At 42.2% G+C, this 21,523-nt stretch overlaps 1 protein-coding gene across 1 annotated transcript in view; it reads left to right on the forward strand.

The window, feature by feature from the left end:
- Positions 1–21,523, forward strand: part of AGBL4 (AGBL carboxypeptidase 4) — a 1,887,457-nt gene that overhangs the window by 1,821,757 nt on the left and 44,177 nt on the right. Inside the window, exons 10-11 of the mRNA XM_058303613.2 lie at positions 4,364–4,516; positions 6,859–7,021. Coding sequence (XP_058159596.1) covers positions 4,364–4,516; positions 6,859–7,021 — 316 coding nt within the window. The remainder of the gene's footprint in view (positions 1–4,363; positions 4,517–6,858; positions 7,022–21,523) is intronic.

Raw genomic sequence — 21,523 nt, forward strand, 5'->3', positions numbered from 1 at the left:
CTTATGGGGCGCACTCCTTGCACGTGGGGCTCCCCCACGCGGGGGACACCCTTGCGTGGCAAGGCACTCCTTGCGCGCATCAGCGCTGCACATGGGCCAGCTCCACACGGGTCAAGGAGGCCCGGGGTTTGAACCGCGGACCTCCCATATGGTAGACGGACGCCCTAACCACTGGGCCAAAGTCCATTTCCCTCCATAACTAAATATTCTCTCCCCTTTATTTACTCCTCTTCCTGGGCATCCTTATCTCCTTGCTGTTCTTCAAACATGCATTGACATGTTTGAGAAATTTTAACAATAATAGAACAATAATAGATTAAGTGCAGTGTCTGTATACAAACATATATACACATATGTATTTTTTAGGAGATATAGGGAATTGAACCTGGGACCTCATACAGGGGAGGCAGGTGTTCAACCACTGAGCTACATCCCCTCCCCTGTACAAACTTAGTATGTGAAAACCAAAATCCTTTTTTCTTTCTTTTTACATATTCATACTATATTTACTGAAACTGATATACAGATATTGAGACAATAGCTTTCAAACAAGATAACATTTGTGTTTACACTGTGGTTTATATTTTAGACTACACAATTTTCTAAATTTTTAGCCAAAATCCTCTATATTTACAAATAACCATCAATTAGGTGATATAATGGAAGAAAGGATCACATTTACAACACCAATTAAAACTGCCCAGAAGTAAACAAGACACACACACATATATATATATGTATGAAAAATTGAATAAATGAAAAAGTAAAACTTATTCTTGGATGGGAAGGCTCAACTTCAATTCTTCCTAGGTTAATCTGTCAATTTAATATGATTGTATTACAAATATTGAGAATATTGGTGGGATTTTTGAGGTGGAGAAAACTAAACAAGTTAATTATAAAGATCCTACAGGAAAATACGCAAAAATCCAGGAATATATTGAAAAACAAGAAAAGTGAGGTGGCACTAGTCCTCCAAATATTAAAATATTAATATATTATAAACCAAAACTAAATAAAATTATGTGGTACTGACATAGGACTAGACAAATAATTGGAATAGAAGAGGAAGTCCAAAAATAAATCCAAGCCCATACAAAAAATTTCTCCGGTAAAGACGCCTTTTCAAGTCAATGGGAAGAAGATGGACAATACAATAAATGGTTCCGGGACAATTGCTTGTTTTCTAAAAAGAAAAAAAAAATGAAGTTTAATCCTTATCACACACCCTAGATTAGGGGTTCTTCACCTTTTTTATTCACAGACCCCTTTGCCAGTCAGGTGAAAACCATGGACCCTTTACTAAGTCCACACTATACTGCGTATTATTTAATAAATATATCACACCCATGCCAACACATCCCCACAAGAATAATGTTTTTTTGAATTTCAACACAAGCTCATGGACACCTTGCTAAGAACCCTTGCCCTAGATCCAGGTAAGCTAAAATTGAAACAAAATATTTCAGTGTAAAAAAATGAAACTATAATAATAGGAGAAACAATAAAGAATTAGACCCAGAAGTCCCAAAAGAAAGATTGATAAATCTGACCGTGTAAAAGTAAACATTTAAAAATTTCTGCATGGCAAAAGTACCAATTGAAGTATAGTCAAAATACAAAAGACAAACTGGGCAAAAATAATTTTACATTATTTATAAGGCTAATTTCTCTAATTAGCCTTTGTAAGTTAATGAAAAATAAAGCCCAACAACCCAATTTTATCCAATAAAAAATGGGCAAAGAATATGAACAGACAATCCATAGAAAAGAAAATGCAAATACTTATTAAACATATGAAAAGATACTCAACCATATAATAAAAGATGATTATAAGAAGACAAAATCAGATTAAAACTAACCTTAGCTACATTTTGCCATCGAATTGGGATATATCAAATAAAGTGCTATTATACCCATGCTATCAAGGTAATTGAGAAAGAGGCACTATAATACATTGCTAGGAGTGTAAATGAATCCTTGAAAAGAGGTCAGTCTGTCAATATGTATCAAAATTGCAAATGAGCACAGAGACCAGAAATTCCACTTCTAGGAATTGATCCTACATATAATTGTATATGTGTGAAATGATGTATCTACAAAGTCAATCACTAAGATATTGTTTATAATAAGAAAAGATTGGAAGAAATGTCTGTCAATAAGGTACTGGTTAAATAGTTTATATATAGCTGTTTAAAAGAAAGAAATAGCTTTGTTTGTGTTGAGAATCACCTTCAAAATACATTAAGAGAAAAAAACAGATCTGAACGGTGTGTTTATTGTGCCACCATTTGTGAAAGTGTAGGAGGAGCTGGGAAGGAATATTTATTTTCATGTGCATGAACTATCTCTGACAAGATACTTGAGAACCTAGTGATATTAGTTGCCTCTGTGAGCAAAACCAGGTGACTGGAGGATGGGGGGAGGGGTGGAGAAGGGTAGGGAGACTTACCACTGTAAATTCTTCTCTACCATTTGACTTTTGAACCATTAAGATCAATCATTCTAATTCACCTAGCGGTTATTAAAAATGAAATCACATTAGCTGCCAGGTTTCACAATGGGGCAGTGGAAAGCACACCAAAATGGTTAATAGAAGAGCCAGGGTCTAATTCTGGCTCTTTCACTAACTTGCTAACCAACCTTAAGCAAGGAACTTCTCACCCAGAGCTAACCCCAATAAAAGGTCAGAGGAGCTGGTTTCCAAGGCCCCCTCTAACTCTGAACAGCAGAGATATAAATTACAGTTTTTCCTTACACATTTCTTAAATCATCGCTCTACCTCCTCCTTTCCACTTGCAGCTCATCAAAATCTCAGAGGAAAAGACAGACAATTGAAGAAAATAAAATTGCAAAGATGACTTTTATAGGGCTCCTGTTGAATCATTGTGTATTCCACCTCCAAAGCTGAAAATGATGAGTTTAATATCACACAGAGCAGTGCATCTTGTATCTCTCAAAAGACAGCTTATGCTACTCAGAGAACTGGGAACTTGGAAAGACACAATTTTTCACTCCAACTCTGAGGCAAATGAAATGACAGTCATTGGGCCCACGTTCTAGAAGTAGCATGGTTTTCATTGGGTTTTCGCTTTGAAAGTGTTCCAAGGAGGCAGAATCCTTCTAAGCTTGGACTTTTCTTCTTCCCCAGGACTGTGCTAGAGAGGGGATAGAAAGGTGACCAGGAGTTGCCTTGGCTGCTTCTAGTGTTTGTCCACTGATGAGGTTAAGTTAATTATGCTGGGGATAAGGAGACCTCGATTCTAGTCCTAGTTAAGCCATGAGCTTGGACAAATCCCTTCTATATTTGGAACTTCAGTCACTCTCAGAAAGGATTCATAGATTAAAAATTATGCTGATATATAGGAAAAATAGAATTTGAGGGGCATGGGAAAACTAATGGCCTGAAAGTCTCCCCAGTTCTATTACAGTGTTTGGAGTGACTTCTCAGGATCATCTGTTTCATCATTCTGCAAGTAGTCACTAAGCATCTTTTACATGCAGTCACTGGGCTCTTCACAGGCAATACTCCTACCTTCAGAGAGTTCATAGATGGAAGGCTAACAAATAATGCCATATCAGACTAGGAAGTATCTTAATGGTGTATAATTAGAGAGCATAAAAGAACTAGTTAATGCTATCTTTACAGATTACAAAGGTTTTTTTCCCCCCAGGTACTATTATTTACTATGGGGGAGTAGGTAGAGACATTATGGAATGAGGTTGAAAAATAAAGTTCAATAAGATGTTAAACTCCAAGAATGTTGCCTGGCATTAGATGCATTAGATATACAGTATGTGATAGTAATTATTAGTTACATTCTATTCCATCTATACTCTCTGACATTGGTATTATACCCATTTTCAGATAAGGAAGCTAAGGTTTAAAGTGGGGACATGATTTACCCCTGGCTCCTCAGCAAGAAAGGGCAGATTGGGGCAAAACCACAGGCAGCTCCAATATAAAATATAATTATGGTACCTGGAAAGGATTTCTCATTAATTGGAAAGACGAGTTCTGCTAATGTCTTTAGTCATGAATGTGTTAACTATTCTGGGTAAGTAACATCATGATTTAACCCAACTCTAAAGAGGGATGCTGATGGTAGTGCTTTTAGATACGAGGGGAAGATAGTGTTAAAGTGAAGATATATTGATCTTCACCAGTCTCAATCCCTCCAATCACATTGCAAATGAGTGCTAAATATGCTGAAAGGGCCAGCTCGAAAGGACCCACTTCTGGAAATGTGTGCGTGCATGCATGCCTGCCTGCGTGTCTGTGTGTATGTGTGTGTCTAGTCTCTGACCCTAAGGCAAGCTCTGCAGTGGGGGACTCTTCCTTTGTTATCCTTTCTCTTAACAGAAAACAAGCCTGGAGTTTTACATCGACATCCACGCCCACTCCACCATGATGAATGGCTTCATGTATGGCAACATCTTTGAAGATGAGGAACGGTTCCAGAGGCAGGCCATTTTCCCCAAGCTCCTCTGCCAGAATGCTGAGGACTTCTCCTACGTAAGTCAGGAGTTCTCGCCAGTCCCGGCTCCCCATCCAAACCACCCCTCTCCCTCTGTCCTCCCTCCCCCTCCCCCCTCCCTCTCCTTCTCCCACTCCCTGTTGAGTTTCCTTTAACGTTTACAGAACATGTACTCTATACCAGGTCTTGCGTGGGTGTTAAAGATGGAGGTACAAAGCCACAGCCATGCCCTCTAGCAGCTCATAACTAGTTGATCTGACTCCAGCATTAACAATGGAAAGGAACTCATTGAGCACTCACCACATGCCAAACTCTGCCCCAGGGTCTGCTGTCAGTTCTTTAGGTATGAGCTTAGCATGTCGGCTAAAAGGGATCCTGCACCCACTATTCTCTTCCTCCATGACCTTTACTTGCCTGCAATTTCTTTGTCAGTAATTTGCAGGTGATAATTTTTTGCCCTGTCACATCATAGCTTCCTGGGAGGACACATGCAATAATAGATATGAAAGTACTTTGCAAGCAGTAAAGAGTTCAACAAACTGTATACAGTCTGTTGCTGTTACTGCCCACCCCACAGGCCAAGGAGGACTGGAGAGACTATGGGATAGGAGTTAGAATAATGTGTAGCAAAGGCAATATTGCAAATGGATGGGGAGAGAAGATAAGGAAGGGAATCAGCATGTGGTGCAGGGACATGGGAGAGGATAGTTGCACATTTTCCTTTGTTTTGATACTAAATCTCTGGGGCCTGTCATTTCCAAGTGGCCAGAAGGAGAGCAGCTCACAAAGTTTGGAGCAATCTTTGAAGTTGATGAGCTGAAAACTCTTCTGCCCATTGCTTCAGGCCTGGATAATAGTGGAGATAAGGAATTTCTCCACATGGTAAGATGCACTTCAAATCCCAGAATCTTTGAATGCCAGACCAGAAGAGAGATCATTTAGTCCAGTCTCCTCATCATATTTAAAGGCACCAGAGAAGTTGAGTGTCTTGTGCAAGGCCACCCAGCATTTGGTACTGGAATTTAAGTCAGTGGCTCCTCATTTTGCAGCTTCATTGAGATAAAAACAGCCATGTTTGTTTCTTTAGGAATTTCTGTAGAACATAGTGGCCTTTTGAAACCCCTCCAATTTCAGAGAGACTGTGGCCCCTGGGTCCAGGTTTCAGAAGGGTGGGTCATAGACCCCAGAGATTCTCATCCAGTGGTTCCAGGGCCTACAAAAGGGGCACAGTCAGGGGGCGTATTTTCTGGGCTTGTCTGAGGATGTTCCTGCATTGCCACTTCCTTAAGAGCTCAGGCCTGCAGTGAAGGTCATCCATTCCTAATCCAATCTTTGTCTCTCCTCTTCTCTGACCCTCGGTGCCCATCTATAAAATTGGAGAGTAGATTTCACTACACAGATTTTAAAGGTCTTTTCAGATGTGACATTCTATGAGTTTCTGATCCTTTCCTTTATACTATATATGTTTCTTTCCATTTCTCTCTATGTATATCTGTCTTATTTTGCAGTTTTCTTTCTCTCTCTTTTTCTTCTTTTATCTCCTACTGAATAAGACAAACATTCTTTGATTAAAACCACAGTCTCTAACCTGAAGTGATCCTCACAACCCTGTAAAATAGACGGTGTTATATCCAGTTTGCAGATGAGGAATTCAAGGCTAAGACAAATAAAGCAGCTTGTCTAACATTACACAATTAGTAAGTGTCAGAACATGATTTTGAACAGAAGACTTGAGATTGATCTGCTTGCTTTTTCCTCTTTCTATCCACTGTGATGGGTGTCGCCAAAACCCTAGTGAAGAAGCAACCATGGTCCCTGCCCTCCAGTAATGTTGGACCTAAGTTCCGCTGTTCCTAACAGAAGGGGAACATAATGATGGAGAGTTGTGGTACCTGGAGTCTGGTAGATCCAGGTTTGAAACTGTGCTATTTTATTTACTAGCTGCAAGATATTCTATTTCTGAAAGCCATGGTTTCTTCATCTATGGAGGGACCAAATTATAACACCTTTTCAAGGGGTTATTTTGAAGTCAAAATGAATTACTACATGGGAAACAGCCTCATAAAGTTGAAAGCACTGCACAAATTTTAGTTCTGATGATCTTCATATAGTTGCTTCTTTTTCCCCATCTACTTTTCCCTGCTCCATCTGTCCCCATTTAAAATCAACTCTCCCTGGACCTTGGTTGAATGTCAGTGACTGTGTATCTAATGCTTTTATTGAATTATGTTTTCTTGTTTAATCCATTTTAATAATAATTCTGTGATATGGGGTTAATATCCCACTTTTCAAATGAGGAACCTGAGACCCAGAAATATTGGATCCAATGGCCAGCAGATGCCCTATCCTGATTCTCTCCTTCCATCTTGATCTTTTACAGTCCAGCACATCCTTTAACCGGGATGCAGTGAAAGCAGGAACTGGCCGTCGCTTCCTCGGTGGACTCCTGGACCACACTTCCTATTGCTATACCCTAGAGGTCTCTTTCTACAGTTACATCATCGGTGGCACAACAGCTGCTGTGCCTTACACTGAAGAAGCCTGTATCCTTGGAAGGTCCCCCACCCAACCCTGGGCCAGCCCTCGTCCAGGTGACTGTATATTGATCTGTCAAGATATATGAGGCAGGTCAGGTAAGAGCTAAGACTTGGGGGTGGAGATAGAAGTGACTGGTTCTGCTGGTGCCATCTCTGGATTGTCCTATTCACCCTCCCCTTCATATTGACATCCTCTACTACTACCTCTGCTCTGCTCCCCATCATCCTTAGACACCATGGATTCATGGTCTTCCCATGCCTTATGTTGCTCTCATCTTTTGCTCCCTTCTCCTCTCTAGTGAGGAAGTGAATATTCTGCCATCTAAATACATAGGCTGGATGACTGTCCCCATGGATGCTGAGGAAGGGCTTGATGATCTTGACTCATCTTTCTAACCCTGACCATATAAATCCATTTGTTGTTTTTTTCTCTTCTACCTTCTTGTGCTCTCAGTCTACTTTCTCATCTCTCTTCTCATTATTTTTCCTTTTACTTGTTTCTTCTCTCCCTTTTCCCTCTCCCCTACTATCTATCTCTTCATCCTTACCTGCTCTCTCTTTCTATCCCTACTTCTTGATTCCCATTTCTTCTTTTCTCGCCTTCTCTATGCTTTGCTTTCTTTCCCTTTCTCCTGTCTTTCCCTTCTTATCCCTTGTGCATTTTTTTTATCTGCCTTTGTGTGTTCTTTGCCAAATTGCTGTTCCTCTTAGTTTATTAATCAAATTTCTCTGAAAACTTCCAAGCTTTGCATGATGAAGTTGGAAGTTTCTTTCTAGCTTGCCTGATTTTCTAGGGATTGTTTAGTAATTCTAGCTTAAGTTTACTGAGTGTTACTTCTAATTTGTATGTCACAGAATCAGGGTTCTGGGTTCCATTTACTTTTTATATTTGTTCTTGATTGTGACTGGTTCTGCCTTCTTTCATCCTTTTGTTTTTGGATTGACCATTTCTCCTTTCCTAACACTTAGTTTTCTCAGAGAAAGTATAATAGTTGAGAAGGGAAAAAGGAGAATGATGAAACTAACTCAGTCTATATGTAAATCATCACTCCCCAGAAATGGAAGTGCCCTTTTTAACCTTTCTTCAGTCCATGGTGAGTATTTATGGAGTGCCTACATATTCTGTGCAGGCAAACATTCTTTCTGGTCAAGACATGACTTATGATTAGTCTACCCACGAAATGTTACCTCGTCACTCTCGGTGGTCCAATTACTTTTTTGGAAATGTAGAATATAGGGTAAAGACCCCAGATGGAGGGGCTAGCAGGAGCTAGGCCAGATCCCTGTATAGCACTCCAGGTATCATGATAAAATCTGAGACCCCTCCTTGTAGTCACCAAAGACTGAGACAGTCAGTCTTGAAGTCTACTTTAATGGCCAACCATCAGGCTCAGCAAGATGAAATGAGCAGGCTCTACTCAGAGGCAGAGGAGCCTTGGTTTCCAAAGTCCTGGCAATCTTTTACATTCTACAATGCCCCTGCATCCACTTCATGGGTGTGGCCTATGACTTCTCCAGAAACCCCAAACTCCTATGATACATGCATAGCTCTCATTCTACACTGTACCTGCTTTGCCCTCCTATGTGGAAAAAGAAGTAATAGGAGATACTTGGGAGAAGAGGAATTTGAGCTTATATACCAAAGGGAATTCTGTAATCCTATTCATAATGACAGATTGGGTCCCCCCAGAGGATGCCTGCATTAGTTTGTGGTGGTTGTCTATTGCAAACTTTGGTGTGTTCTCTTACCCCCCTTTCTCAGTAGCTCTGACATGCTTTTGTTTTGGAAGTAAATGAGTAAATATATTTCTTAGTAGAATGTCCCAATGCTAGCCCACATCTGGGGTTTCCTCTCCTCAGCACCCAATCTTCACTCAACAAAAGTAAACTAACCACTTAGTAGTGCCAGGTATCATATAAGGTCCTGGAGATACAATATGGAACAAGACAGCATGGTTCATGACTCTCAAGAGCTTCCAGTATACCTGAGAGACAAAAAAGAAAGAGATAATTATACTATGTATAATAAATTCTGCAGTGGAAACATTTCAGAGGTCTATGTATATATTTATATATATAAATATATATAAAAAATCTATATTTATAATTTATATATGTAATATATATTAGGGGCCTGCCATAGGCCAGGTAAATTTCTAAGCACTGGAGATGCAACAGTGAGCATCCTGAAGATAAAATTCCTCCTTACATGAGTGATGGGGGTTCAAACAGAGTCCTGGGAGGTTAGGAAAGTTTCCCCAGTGGAAGTGACAACTAAGATGAGTTTTTAAGCCTGAAAAGAAATTATCCAGATTGGGTTCTGGTGGGTTGTTAGATAGAGAACATTGCAGACAGAGAGGAAAGGAAAGAAGATGTGCTTCAGGAGCTGTAAATGGTCCAGGAAGACTCGTGGACTTTGTAGTAAAGAAAGAGGCTAAAACGGTAAAGGAATTTTGAACTTGAACGGGATGGAGAGCCGTTAACCAGGGATGAAAAGCTGTTCTGGCTGCAGTGGGAGGGATAGGTTGGAGAGGCCAAGGCTGTAGGCAGGGACATGATTTAGGGAGCTGTTATAACAAGTCCAGGTGGCAGATGATTCAGGCCTAGACTAGGGTGGAGGCAGAGAAACACTTAGAATGTGAAATTGAGAAGACTTGGTAATTGATTGTAGGGGGAAAAGTTTAGTCACTGGAAGAAGTTAAGGTTGAGAGACTAATTGTGAGGCTGCACGTGAGCTAAACAGGTCATGATGCTGTTCAAGCCACTCTTCCTTTTTCTGTCGTCCAGAAAATAAGAGGGAACTGGAATTGCACCAGGGAAGCTTAGGCCAATTCAACACATGCAAGGGTTATTTAACCTGTTTCCTGTTTAAATACCTTAAAATTAAAAACTCTCATCTCATAACAGAGGGAGACTTCAGGCAGACAGATTGTGATCTTTGTTGGCTGCTGGCTCTGTGTCCCAATCAGAAAAAGAAATTACATGGTCTGATGGGAATGGCAATATGGTCTGGGAGAAAGTGTCCTCTAGACCGGGAGTCAGGAGACCTGGATTCTGATGTCAGCTCCAACATCACTGCCGAGAACGCCCTTCAGCCAGTCCTCTAACCTCTCTACTATAAGCTTCCTCTCCTTTACAAAGGGGCCAAGGACCTTCATACTTTCCTAACCCTTGCAATGAAAATAATTAGAGATATTCATGAGAAAGCATGGTGTTAGGTAAAGAGAACACACTTTAGATTCAGATATAGCTAGGTTTGAACCCTGGCTCAGCCTCTTAGAAAAGTTGCACCTCTTGGGCAAGTTGCATGACCTCCCTGAGCGTCAGTTTCCTAATCTGTAGCAGGAGGACATCATAGTACTTATTCTCACTGAACTGCGGTAAGGTTAAAGGAAATAATAAGTGTTGCCACTGTGAACTTAAAATATTAAGTAAATATTGGTTAAAATAGTGAAAAGGTTTCTATGAATGTGAATGAGGACCTACATTTACATTAAAGAGAACAAGCAGGGCTGTTAGAACAAGAGGCCAATGGCTATCTAGGTAGGGCTTGTGGGGCAAAGGACCTTGACCTCAGAATGCCAACTGGTTGACTTAAAAGTGGAGGGTATGCAGGTCCCATGACAGAGTGATTTATATCTGTCATCCAGGTTACTCGCTTCCCAGTGTCAGGGTGTATGGAGACCAGATTATTCAGCTAGAGGATGATGAGTGAGTGTGAGATTAGGAAAGAGCTGGGGGTGGTGGGAAATCCTGAAGGATATCTTACCCAGGCCCTCAGTAGGGTTTACCTTTCCACTGACAAGAGCACATGTGCCTGTCAGCTCCATTTTTCTCCTGGAAAAGCACCTGCTAAGTTCTCTGACTTCCCTTCTCTGCTGCATTAGGGGAACATGGCAGTGGACACAGTCCCTGATGCTTACCTACCTGTGTGACCTTGGGCTGGTCACCCCACCCCTCTGAGCCTATTTCCTCATTTGTAAAACTATAATACTACCCTCTTCATGGAGCTATTGGGAAAATGAAATGCAGTATATCTGTAGTTCCTTGGCATTGCCTGGCACCTGATAGAAACAAATTTTCCTTCTGTCCCTACTTTTCCCACGCAGACTGTATGTCTTTCCTTCTGTTGTTAGAGGCTTTGACCTAATGATAAGGCTTTGAAGTCTGTCACTGGCATTTGAATCCTGATTCCATTACTACTATTGGATGGCCTCAAGGAGAGACGGTACCCCCTCCCTTAGCCTCAGTGTCTAATAATTCTTATTTGTCAGAGTTGTGGAATTAAATGACATATGGACTCAGTCACTCTTCTCATCCCTTCCGGTTCTGACAGTTGTAATATTTTTCTGATTCTAAAATCTAAAATTATATAATTCCATGCTTAGCTGAATTCATGATATCAAGAATCCACAATTCTGGTTTTTGGTGGAGCTTAAGATTCAGGGATTCGATGGACATAAAAGTTTCCAGTCTAATAGGGAAAATCAGTACAAAAATGTCCAGGACAGCTGATCAAGCCGAGCCAACAATTAGTTTCACTCTTTAAGCTTAGGGGTTCTGCACTGAGGGGTCCATGTGTGGGTTTTTAGGAAATCCCATGGACTGTCAAAAACTTATGCAAAGCTGTGAGTAAAGATGCAGAAGTTCATTTTCTGGGAGGGAGATCAATAGCTCTCATCACATTCCAGAAGGGGAACATTTTCAGAGGCTTCTTCTACCCTGGCCAGTGGCACCTGCCACTCTCACTATACCATGCCATAGCAAGAATATAGCTCTGGCCTCAAAGTCCTATGTGTGAGTTCTGCTTTGTATTGCTTTAGCTAAGGGGTCTGAGCAAATTATTTAACTACTTCACACCTCAGTTTCTTTCTCTGTAAAGTAAGGATAATGATTATTTGTATCAGATTGCTTGAGGATTACATGGGAAAATGCAGATGAATCACCGGGCACCTATTCGGCACTATCAAATATTAGCTCCCTTGACTTTCCTTCCTGTGGTTCGTTGTTTTGTTGTTGTTATGAAATGATAGATTCTTGAGAATTTGGAGACATTCTTCAGCAGACTTAATTTACATGTTATTCTCCTGCCAAGAAATAAATATGCTCTGTTCAAACAATTTTAGAAAGAGAGAGAGAGACAGAGAGAAGCTAACCTGGGGTCATAAAGTAACCCAGAACTTCTCTGGGCTTTGTTTATGGTCTGATTACATGCCAAGGGAAATAGCTCTTTCACATTGTGGATGAGAAAAACATTAGGAACAAAGACCTTGGGTCCTCAGTACCTTGGTTTCCACCCAGGCTTATAACTATAAATACCTTGACATAAGAAAATACTGGCTCTAGTAGAAAGGTATGACTGGTATGGCGGGAGAAGACAGGGATTTAAAATTCTGTTAATTGGATTAGTCTCAGCTCAGAGCCCACTGCACGGTTTACCTTGAGTCCTCTGAAGCAGACACTGAAGATGCCATTTATTTCCTTATCCATCCAACAAATGCTCATTAGGCACTAGAAATAGACAGATGGATAAGGCATGGTTCCTGCCTTCAAGAAAGAAATAGTTTCGAGGGGAAGGATAAATGTAAAAGACAACAACATCGAAGAGATTCAAGTACTCTGGCAGAGGGAAGGTCTGTTGGCGGCCGAAACACCCAGGAGTCATCTAAGCCAGCCAGGACCGGCAGGGGAAGAGGCAGGAACAGCAGGGGAAGAGGCAGGGAAAGAGTCAGGAGTAGGAGAGACTAGAACTTAGACCTCAAGGACAAATAAGATACAGGCAGAAGAAAGGGGTGGAGGCAGCCTTCCTAGAAGAGGGAAGACTACAGAGGAAAGCCCAGATGCCAGAGAGAGGATGCTGTGACCAAAGTATTGGAAGGTGGTTGGGGCTGGGCTGAGAATAGCAGGTAATAAATATAGACAGAGCCAGATCATGGGAGAAAGAGAAAGATTTGTGAAATAGGTCGCAGGCATATTGAACAACCAGTACTCACAGGGTACAACCATAAAAAACAACTTTATTTTTTTGTGTTCCATTGACCCTACTGATAGATGGATATAGATTATAGACCTAGATCTAGATATAGAGATATAAAGGCTCTGGTAAGCCCCATGACTTTCCAGTCATTCTCAGGAAATGAAAAGTTCTCTAATTAATTCTAGTCATAACACTGTCTCAGTTCAGCAATGACTATGTCTGGTCCTATCAAAAGCATCAAACCTCTTCAAAATAAAAATCCTCACCATTTTCTAGTTCAGGCCTATTTCAAATATCAAGGGGTTAGTATAGTGTTGGCTTCTTTTCCCCTGGGACTTGGCTTGCAGCCCTTTCCCCTTTGTTAATACCCTCCAAGGAAGAGCAGGATAAGGGAGAGGAGACAAGAGGCAGAAAAGGTCTTACAAAAACTAAAACTAGCAGGAGATGGCATGGACAATTCCTTGTAAGGATATTCAGACACACCTCTCCCTGTGCTAGGGACCTTTTGATGTGGGCGAAGATACCTTCTCAGGCTGGTTGTTTATGGTTCCTTCCTCAGTTCCTGGTGATCTGGTGGTTTACCCCTTCTTGGGGTCACTACACCTCTCCAGTGGTTCTCTTGTCTGAAAGTGGGTGATAGCTAAAGACTGCAAAACTGGTTTTCTGGATCTTCCTTTTGCCAGTCTTGCACTTCATTTTAAAATGTGATACCTATAGTCTTGGGATCTCAAATGAAACCAAGGTTAAGAGAGTTCCATTTTAATGTGTTCCAATATCTAACAGCTAGGATTGAGGCCCTTGGTGATTGATTGGATATGGGGGTAGAGGGAGAAGTCAAGGAAGATGCCAATTTCTTGAACTGAATGACACAGTGTCTGGTGAGGCCAGTCCCTTAGGTACAGATTATAAGAGGAGAGGGATTGAGGAAGCTCTGTTTGGGATGTGTTGAGTGTAAGGGTCTGGCAAGGCATCCAAATAGAGACATTCAATAGGCAGGTAGCTCTGTGGGCCTGGAATTCTTGTGAGAGGCCTGGGTTTTGGACAAGCTCATAACATGTTTTTCTATAAGATACTGCAAAATCAGTCTCAAAGAAGGAAACAGATTTTCTTGGTATGCACAGTCAGGGCAGGCTTCCTCTTCATGTGTTGATAAAAAGAAGGCTGGATATAATTTCCAGTTCCAGTATGGCCTTTTTTCCCTTGTCACCTTATAAAACTGTGTGGCCTTGGTTAAATCACATCACCTCTCTGGGCCTCAGTTCTTTCACCTGAAAATTAGGATATTGGGATTAAATCCATGCTGCTTACTTATTAGAAAAGACTAAATCAGGGGAATATAGACATTGGGGCTTACTCTTAGGGACTTGTAAGACCACCCCATCCTGTATGTAACCTTTCCTTGCTTACACTCATCCTCTGTTGTCTGCATTCCTTTATCATGTCACTCACCACACCATGTGACCATTGTTAATGTATATATTTCCAGATTAAGAATGTGTACTCCTTCAGGGTAGGCCAAGGCTGTATCAAATCATTCTGTATCTTCAGCTCCCTGCCAGAGCCTGATACCAGATAGATCCTCAGTGAATGGTTATAAATGACTGAAGTGGAAGCAGGTCCCATCCAGCATCTGCTACTCTACTTGGATCACCAAGAGGGCAATTGGTGAAATGATCTGTTCTGCTCTGAGGAAGCATCAGCTCGAGTGGGGAAGGGGAATGCTGCCTGAATTTCCTTTCTTGCGGGAGTGTTCACTTTTTAGGAAGAGAGAAGAGAAGGAAGCAATTGAGCAGGCAGTACCTGCATTGATCCTGTTGATTGGCATCTAAGGATACCTCAGTACTTCTAAGTTCTTGCTTGTCACAACCAGGATCAAGATTTGGAAGAAAAAATAACTTCAATCAGAGGGCTTTGGGAACAGAAAGCTAAAGTATACTGGAGCCTTTTTTGTTTGTTTGTTCTCTTCCCTGCAGATATAGACTAGAGTATGATCTTTAAATATAAATGCTTAGTAAATATATGAATGAATAAATGAATGACAATAAAAGAATGATGAATAATAATAGTAGTTGTAGTGGTAAAAATAATAATATTGAAAATATGCTTTGGTGCCATGTAAAGGACCAGGATTCTTGCACTCAAGCCTCAGTTTTGCCTCTACCTCGTTGTACAGGTTTTGAGAAGTCCATTCCCTGCTCTGAGTCTTAATTTTTCCATCTTTAAATTAGAATATGAGATTAGATGATCTCCAGTTTATTTCCAAATGAGTAGATTAATGATTAGATAGACAGACAGAGAGGTAGCTAGGTAGATAGAAAGTAGATAGATAAAGAAAGGAAGAAGGAAAAACTTGATTTTGGCCTTTGAGATGACATCTCCATTTTTTTTTTTACAAATAGGGTAATGGGAACCTAGAAAAGTCAAATAGCATACCTAGGACTGCACAGCTATTAAGTGGTAAAGTGGGAATTTATACCCAGATCTATCTAGCACCGAACTGTGTGCTCTCTCCATTCTGCCTGGTAAGCATCTGTCTCACCTTCCTGCTTGCTCCGCAGTCATCCCAGTTTCCCTCCTTTTCTTGAGCACTTCTCTGAACCTCACAGAGGCTGGGACCCACCAGCCAGCTCTTACTAGGCCTCTAGCCCTGATCTCTGTAACCCCACCTCTGGCTTTGTACCTGTTTAAAATCCTTGATGACCCAGATGCAGCTCAGCTGTGTGCCACCTGGACCTTCATTCTGTGGTGTCCTCACTGAGCTGCCTTGCCCTCTGTGAGCCCTGCCTTGTACCTCCTGCTCCTCTACCTCCAGATCAAAGTGTACTCCCAATTTCTGAATGCCTCCTGCCCAGGCCTAGGAAACCAAAATGTCATTTCCCTCCTACCCCAAGCCCTCCTCATCTCCCAAAATGAGGTTTCTAAGGATTTTATCTGCTGTTGTCAAGTTTATAGACATAATTCAAAATGCTGTTAATATTACTGACAGCAGAGAGCTACAAATTACAAAGTTGTAAAGTTACTTTATAGTGATAACTGTCAGCCTTCACTAGCAGCACTGCAAGGCACCATGGAAACCAAGTTGATGATAAAGAGAGTTGATATTGTTTCAGGAGTGTGGCTGTTAGCTAATGGTCTGAAGAACTCCTAGCCTCTTTGTGCATATGCATGCTCACTTGCGCCCATACGCACACACTTACTTGTGTTCTCCCCCTCCTGGGGAGGGCAAAGAGGAAGGACTTCATCCAAGATCAGTTCCAACCAGTTGCTGATTTAGGCCTAACTTTGACCAGCCTAGAAGACAATGAGGCAACTGTCTGCCATATAGTCAGTGTTTAATGAGCAATTGTTGAATAAGTGAATACCGGGAACACTTGGGGCCTAGGCAATATTAAAAACAAAGGTGTTAAATAGTTTCTGCCTTTAGAGTAAAACAAATAAAACAAAAGCAGCTTCAGAAGCACTGATTTGAGGAAATGAGGTTCCTGTGTAGTAAAATGGTTTAGGTGTCTTCATTGATGTTATTAGCTCAATATTGGTTGACAGGGCAATGTATCAACTCCCCCATCTACCAACACCATCACCCTGCCAAAATCGATACTGACCCTGGCTGTGTTCACAGAAACATGTTCACTTCTGGCCCCCACTTTATGCAGGACATTGACAAAATGGTACACAGACCCTGCAGGATCAGGGAGGACAGGGAATGCAAAACTGTTAATATTGTGACCAAGTGTCCTGATTTGCCCTAGCTGAGCGAGTCCTGGAACTTTCGGTGCTGAAACTAGAAGAGTCCTGGGCAAACCAGAGTAGTTGGTAAACTTACCCAAAGCCATGACCTAAGAGGAATTGTCCTCGAATGAAGAGATATGAGAGCGAGCTATTTGCTTTGGTCAAATCTCTAAAGAGCCATCATGGAACAGGAGTAGATATGTTCCATGTGGACCCAGAGGTCAGAACAAGGGTCTATGGAAGGCAGCTTGAGTCTAAACCCCTATGTAGAAGATAGTGACAGGGAAGATCTGGGACCCAGGGCTGCACTCACCGTGCACCTACTGTGTCCCATGCCTATGCTGGTTTCTGTAAGGGGGGGGAAGGGGACCAGCAAGGACTTCAGGGCACTAAGTCTACAAGGATGAAAAGGAAGTAAAGAGCCTTGGAGGCAGAGAAAAGACAGCATGTGCAAAATCTAGAGTAGTAAGAGCTGCTTCCCTCCTTTGGACATATTTGGGGCTTAAATACAAGTTGGGGGTGTGAAGTGATGAGGCTGAAGAGGGCTGAAGGAAACAGTTGATAAAAAACTGGTGATCCACAGGCACAGTAGGGTTTTAGGGAGAGTGCTGTGGCAGCAGTAGAGTAATGACTTGGATGCAGGCATCTAGCAACAGATGAGTGCACCCACTACAGTTGCCATGGAGCCTCACCAAGTAACACACCCTGGGAGACTGGTTCTGAAACAAAACAAAGTCATAGGACCCTCTAGCCCCTGATTTATCTAGGCAACCAAGAGTTCCAGTTTCTCTGATTATCCTATCTAACCAGAAGTTTGGGTGTATCTCCTAGTGGCATTGTTGTATAATAAACTGTGTTCTGTTGTGAGATTCATGAGCGATGTACTTTATTAGTCTGGTCTCTGCCTCTGACTAGTTGTGTGATCTAAAGAAAATTACTACCCTTCCCTGGATCCCTCTTTCCCATCATCAAATGAGGGGCTTGGGCAAATGGCTTCCATTCTCCAGACCCTGGGATTCAGAAGTCTGTCTAACTCAAATCAAACACATTTGTTAAAATCTATTTGCTGGACAAAGTCAAAACTAGGATTTTATCAGATCCCTGAGGGCACAAGTCATTCCCCACAGGACTCACTGATCCTCTTTTTTACAGAAAGACCTGGAATCATCCCCTGCAATCTCCCTTCCCATGCTGGCAGGCTGCATGCCCGGCTGAGATGTACTGCCTGTCAGGGGTTTCTTCTCCATCCATCAATATTTCCCTCAAGATGATAAATGTCCTGCCAATAAGGGGAGACAGCTGCCAACTCTGTCTGAGACAAGGGCCTTTAGCTGGGGTTGTGACCGTGCTTGGCTTGTTAATGGGTCTCAACAGGCAGGAGGTGGGAGCCATGGCTGGGAGGACGAATGGTGGAACTTAGAAGGAGGAGGTAGGCCGACTGCCCTCTCTCTCTGCAGATTTTTCCAGAGTTAGTGGAAAGGGGAGAGAAGAGAGGGGACAGGGGATGCTTGGATTTCTGCTCAAGGTAAAATATATTTATGGGGCTCCTATACAATGCCAGCACTTAGTATTTAAAATGCATTCAGAGCCATAATCTCCTTTGATCCTCATAACAAACTAGAGAGATGAGTATTATGATTTCGTTTTATAAACAAAGAATCAGAGTCAGAGGAGGGAGGTACATTTTTGTTCTGAGTGTTTATACTAAGCCAGGACAAGTCCTAGGCTCAACAAGTACAGAAACTTAGGAATGGATAGAGGAAGCTTGTTCAGGTGACACTGTTTATTATAGGTGTTAAAACAATACTTTCCTACAAGCTTGAATTTGTTTCTTCTTATATCAAATCCTCTGACTGCCCCACCAAAAGACACTTTCTTTAAATTAACCAGCCATGTGGTCAAAGAGCTAATAACTTGAGATGTATCTAACAGATGCCAATGCTAAATAACAATCATAGGATTGTTTCAAGTAGATGGAAATGCAAAAAATATATAGTCAGACACCTAATGGATTACCTGGAATGTAGTAGATACTCAATAAACGATAGTATTATTATTACTATCATTAGCAAAGTACTGAATTGGGTGAAATCTAAGTAATAAATCTCTGGGCCATCAAGGAGATGGAGATTTCACTGAACCTTCCACAAAGGGTTCTTGAGATTCTTAAATAGCATTCTTCTTTAAAAATGTGTTTAGAGTTCTCATATATCCCAATAAAGTCAGAGTCCATCATCTGTGTTCATGAGCGTTAATTCCAAACATTTTTTACCAGGCAGTGCCAAGAGTGATATTGTCCATCCAGTATCCACAGGGATATGCACAGGAATGTGGGCAGGCAGGGGGGCAGGCAAGCTCTAGCCGAACCGTGCTGGCCACAGGACTGATAACCCACTGGAATTGAGCAAGAGCTCCCTCTGGGCTCCTTCCCTCTGCTGATTGCCTTGCGGGGACTACCAGCTGCAGTTTCATTGCCATTGCCTGAGATTGAAGTGCCCTCTCCTGGCCCCTAGGGTACATGGCTGTCTTTGAGAGTCAAGCTTCCTTCCCACTGATCAGGAGGTAGCCTGGTCCTTTATATGGGCTGGGACCACAACTCTGGGAGTCTGAGCCGCCTTCGGGGTCTGGAAGAGGGCACAGACCTCTTCACTTCTTCCAGGCTTCTCTCCTGCAGGAACATCCCTCCCCTCAGCCTATTTCCCCCCTCTTTCTTATTCTTTTTTTCCATTCCTCTTTTTTCTGCCTTCTGTCTATTTGGCTCACTTTCTCTTACACACACTTAGGCACATTCACATATATTACTATTATACTCCCCTCTTACCTTCTCCACCTACTCTCCTGTCTTCTTTTTCCCCTTAATCTCCCTTCTCTCACCCCATCTCTTTCACTATTTCATTCTGTCCCTTTCTTACTTCTTAGCTCCCTTTCTTAAGGCAAATAGTGGAAATGTTTTGCATCCAAATCTGCATGACTCTAGTATTCTCTGCTTACTATCATATGACCTTGAGCAAGCAGCTTAATGCTTTGGACACCTTGAATGATTATGAGGATTAAATATGATGGTCTGGTAAGTGCCTAGCCTGGTGTCAGACACAGGTCAGGACTCAGCCTTGCCTTCCTTTCCTTGTCTCTCTCGGCCCCCACTTTGCTGGTCTGCCTTTTTTGCCTCTTCCTTGTCTTTCTTTTCCAACCCTTCCCTGCCTCTTGCCCTCCTTTTCTTTCCTCCTTCATCACACCACAAATCAGATTCAGAATCAAATGAGCCTTCAGGAAAATGAGGACTTGACCTTGAAGGAACTGCCTTTCAGAGCTGTCTGTCTCCCCAGCCTCCCCAAGGGGAGTGGGAGCAGAGTGGCTTCTTGCTGAATGTCTGGCCGGGTGACTGTACACTTAGCTAAAGGACAGCAAGAGGATGTCAGAATGTCAAGGGAGTCTCTGTTCCCAGTGTGTCCTATAGGGAAGGCTTGTGGTGAGAAAGGAATCCTCTCCTAAGGCCCAACATGACATCCTGGTATATGTCCATGAGCCAATTAGTTTGCTTGCTCATTAATTTATCATTTGTGGTAAATTACAGCAAAAGCAGATGCCACCAAAAAGCGACTCAAAGCATTGCCCAGCACTGAGCTCTTAGGGAAACATCACACCCGAGGATCTGTGTTGGGGGCCCAGAAAGAGGGCATTACCACTGACCTCTGTGTATCCCTTCAGCAGATGCCAGCATAAGTGTCAAGAGGTTGCTTCATAGTGTCCACTGATAAGAGCCAAGGGCAGAATCCCCAAATATGGTCCAAGCAAGGTCTAACGAGATGCTTGCTGCACTAACAGAGACCTGGGTAGGCTGCATCCCCACACTGTCCTCCAGGACTCTTGAGTCTTTCCACCCAGCTGTAAGGAAAGTGAGGACAGCCGGGTCTCTAGGTTTTTGACCCAGTGTGGTTCAGTGGTTAGAAGCCCAAGTTCTGGAATCATAAAGATCTGATTTCAAGTCCTACCTCTGCCACCTCGAAGTACCAAATGACTTCACTTCTCTAGACCTTAGTCTCCTTATCTGCTGAACAGAGAAAATGATACTCACTTCACAGGTTTTTGGGGGGAGCTAATGAGTGTAAACTACTTAACACGCTGACTGGCTCCTAGTAAGTTATGGGTGGTAGCAGTTACTACACATTACAATTCTTGTGTGATCACTTGTTGGGGATCCCTGTAAGTCAGGGATCTGCTGAGTAGGTGGTTGGGAGACCATCTGTTTGAAGATACCCCCAGACTTCTTGCCCTGATAGAGATCCATGGAACCAACCATTTAAACTGCCACTGAGATGCATGCAGCCAGTGGTTTTAAAGCAAAGGTGATTCTTCTCTTGACTTTTCTAACAAGATATCTGTGACTTAGTCTGCCCATACTTATTTGCACTAAAGGCAGGTTGCAAAACCCCAAACTCACTTCCCTTTGGCTAAGCATTTTAGTAACAACATCTGCAAATGGATGCCTCTGAGATTCTTTTTTTTTTTTTAAGATTTATTTATTTATTTAAATTCCCCCACCACCACCCCGGTTGTCTGTTCTCTGTGTCTATTTGCTGCATCTTCTTTGTTCGCTTCTGTTGTTGTCAGCGGCATGGGAATCTGTGTTTCTTTTTGTTGCGTCATCTTGTTGTGTCAGCTTTCCCTGTGGGCGGCGTCATTCCTGGGCAGGCTGCATTTTCTTCGCACTGGGTGGCTCTCCTTACGGGGCGCACTCCTTGTGCATGGGGCTCCCCTACGTGGGGCACCCCTGTGTGGCACGGCACTCCTTGTGCACATCA

Source organism: Dasypus novemcinctus, chromosome 9, assembly GCF_030445035.2.
Source record: "Dasypus novemcinctus isolate mDasNov1 chromosome 9, mDasNov1.1.hap2, whole genome shotgun sequence".
NCBI classification, from domain to species: Eukaryota; Metazoa; Chordata; class Mammalia; order Cingulata; family Dasypodidae; genus Dasypus; species Dasypus novemcinctus.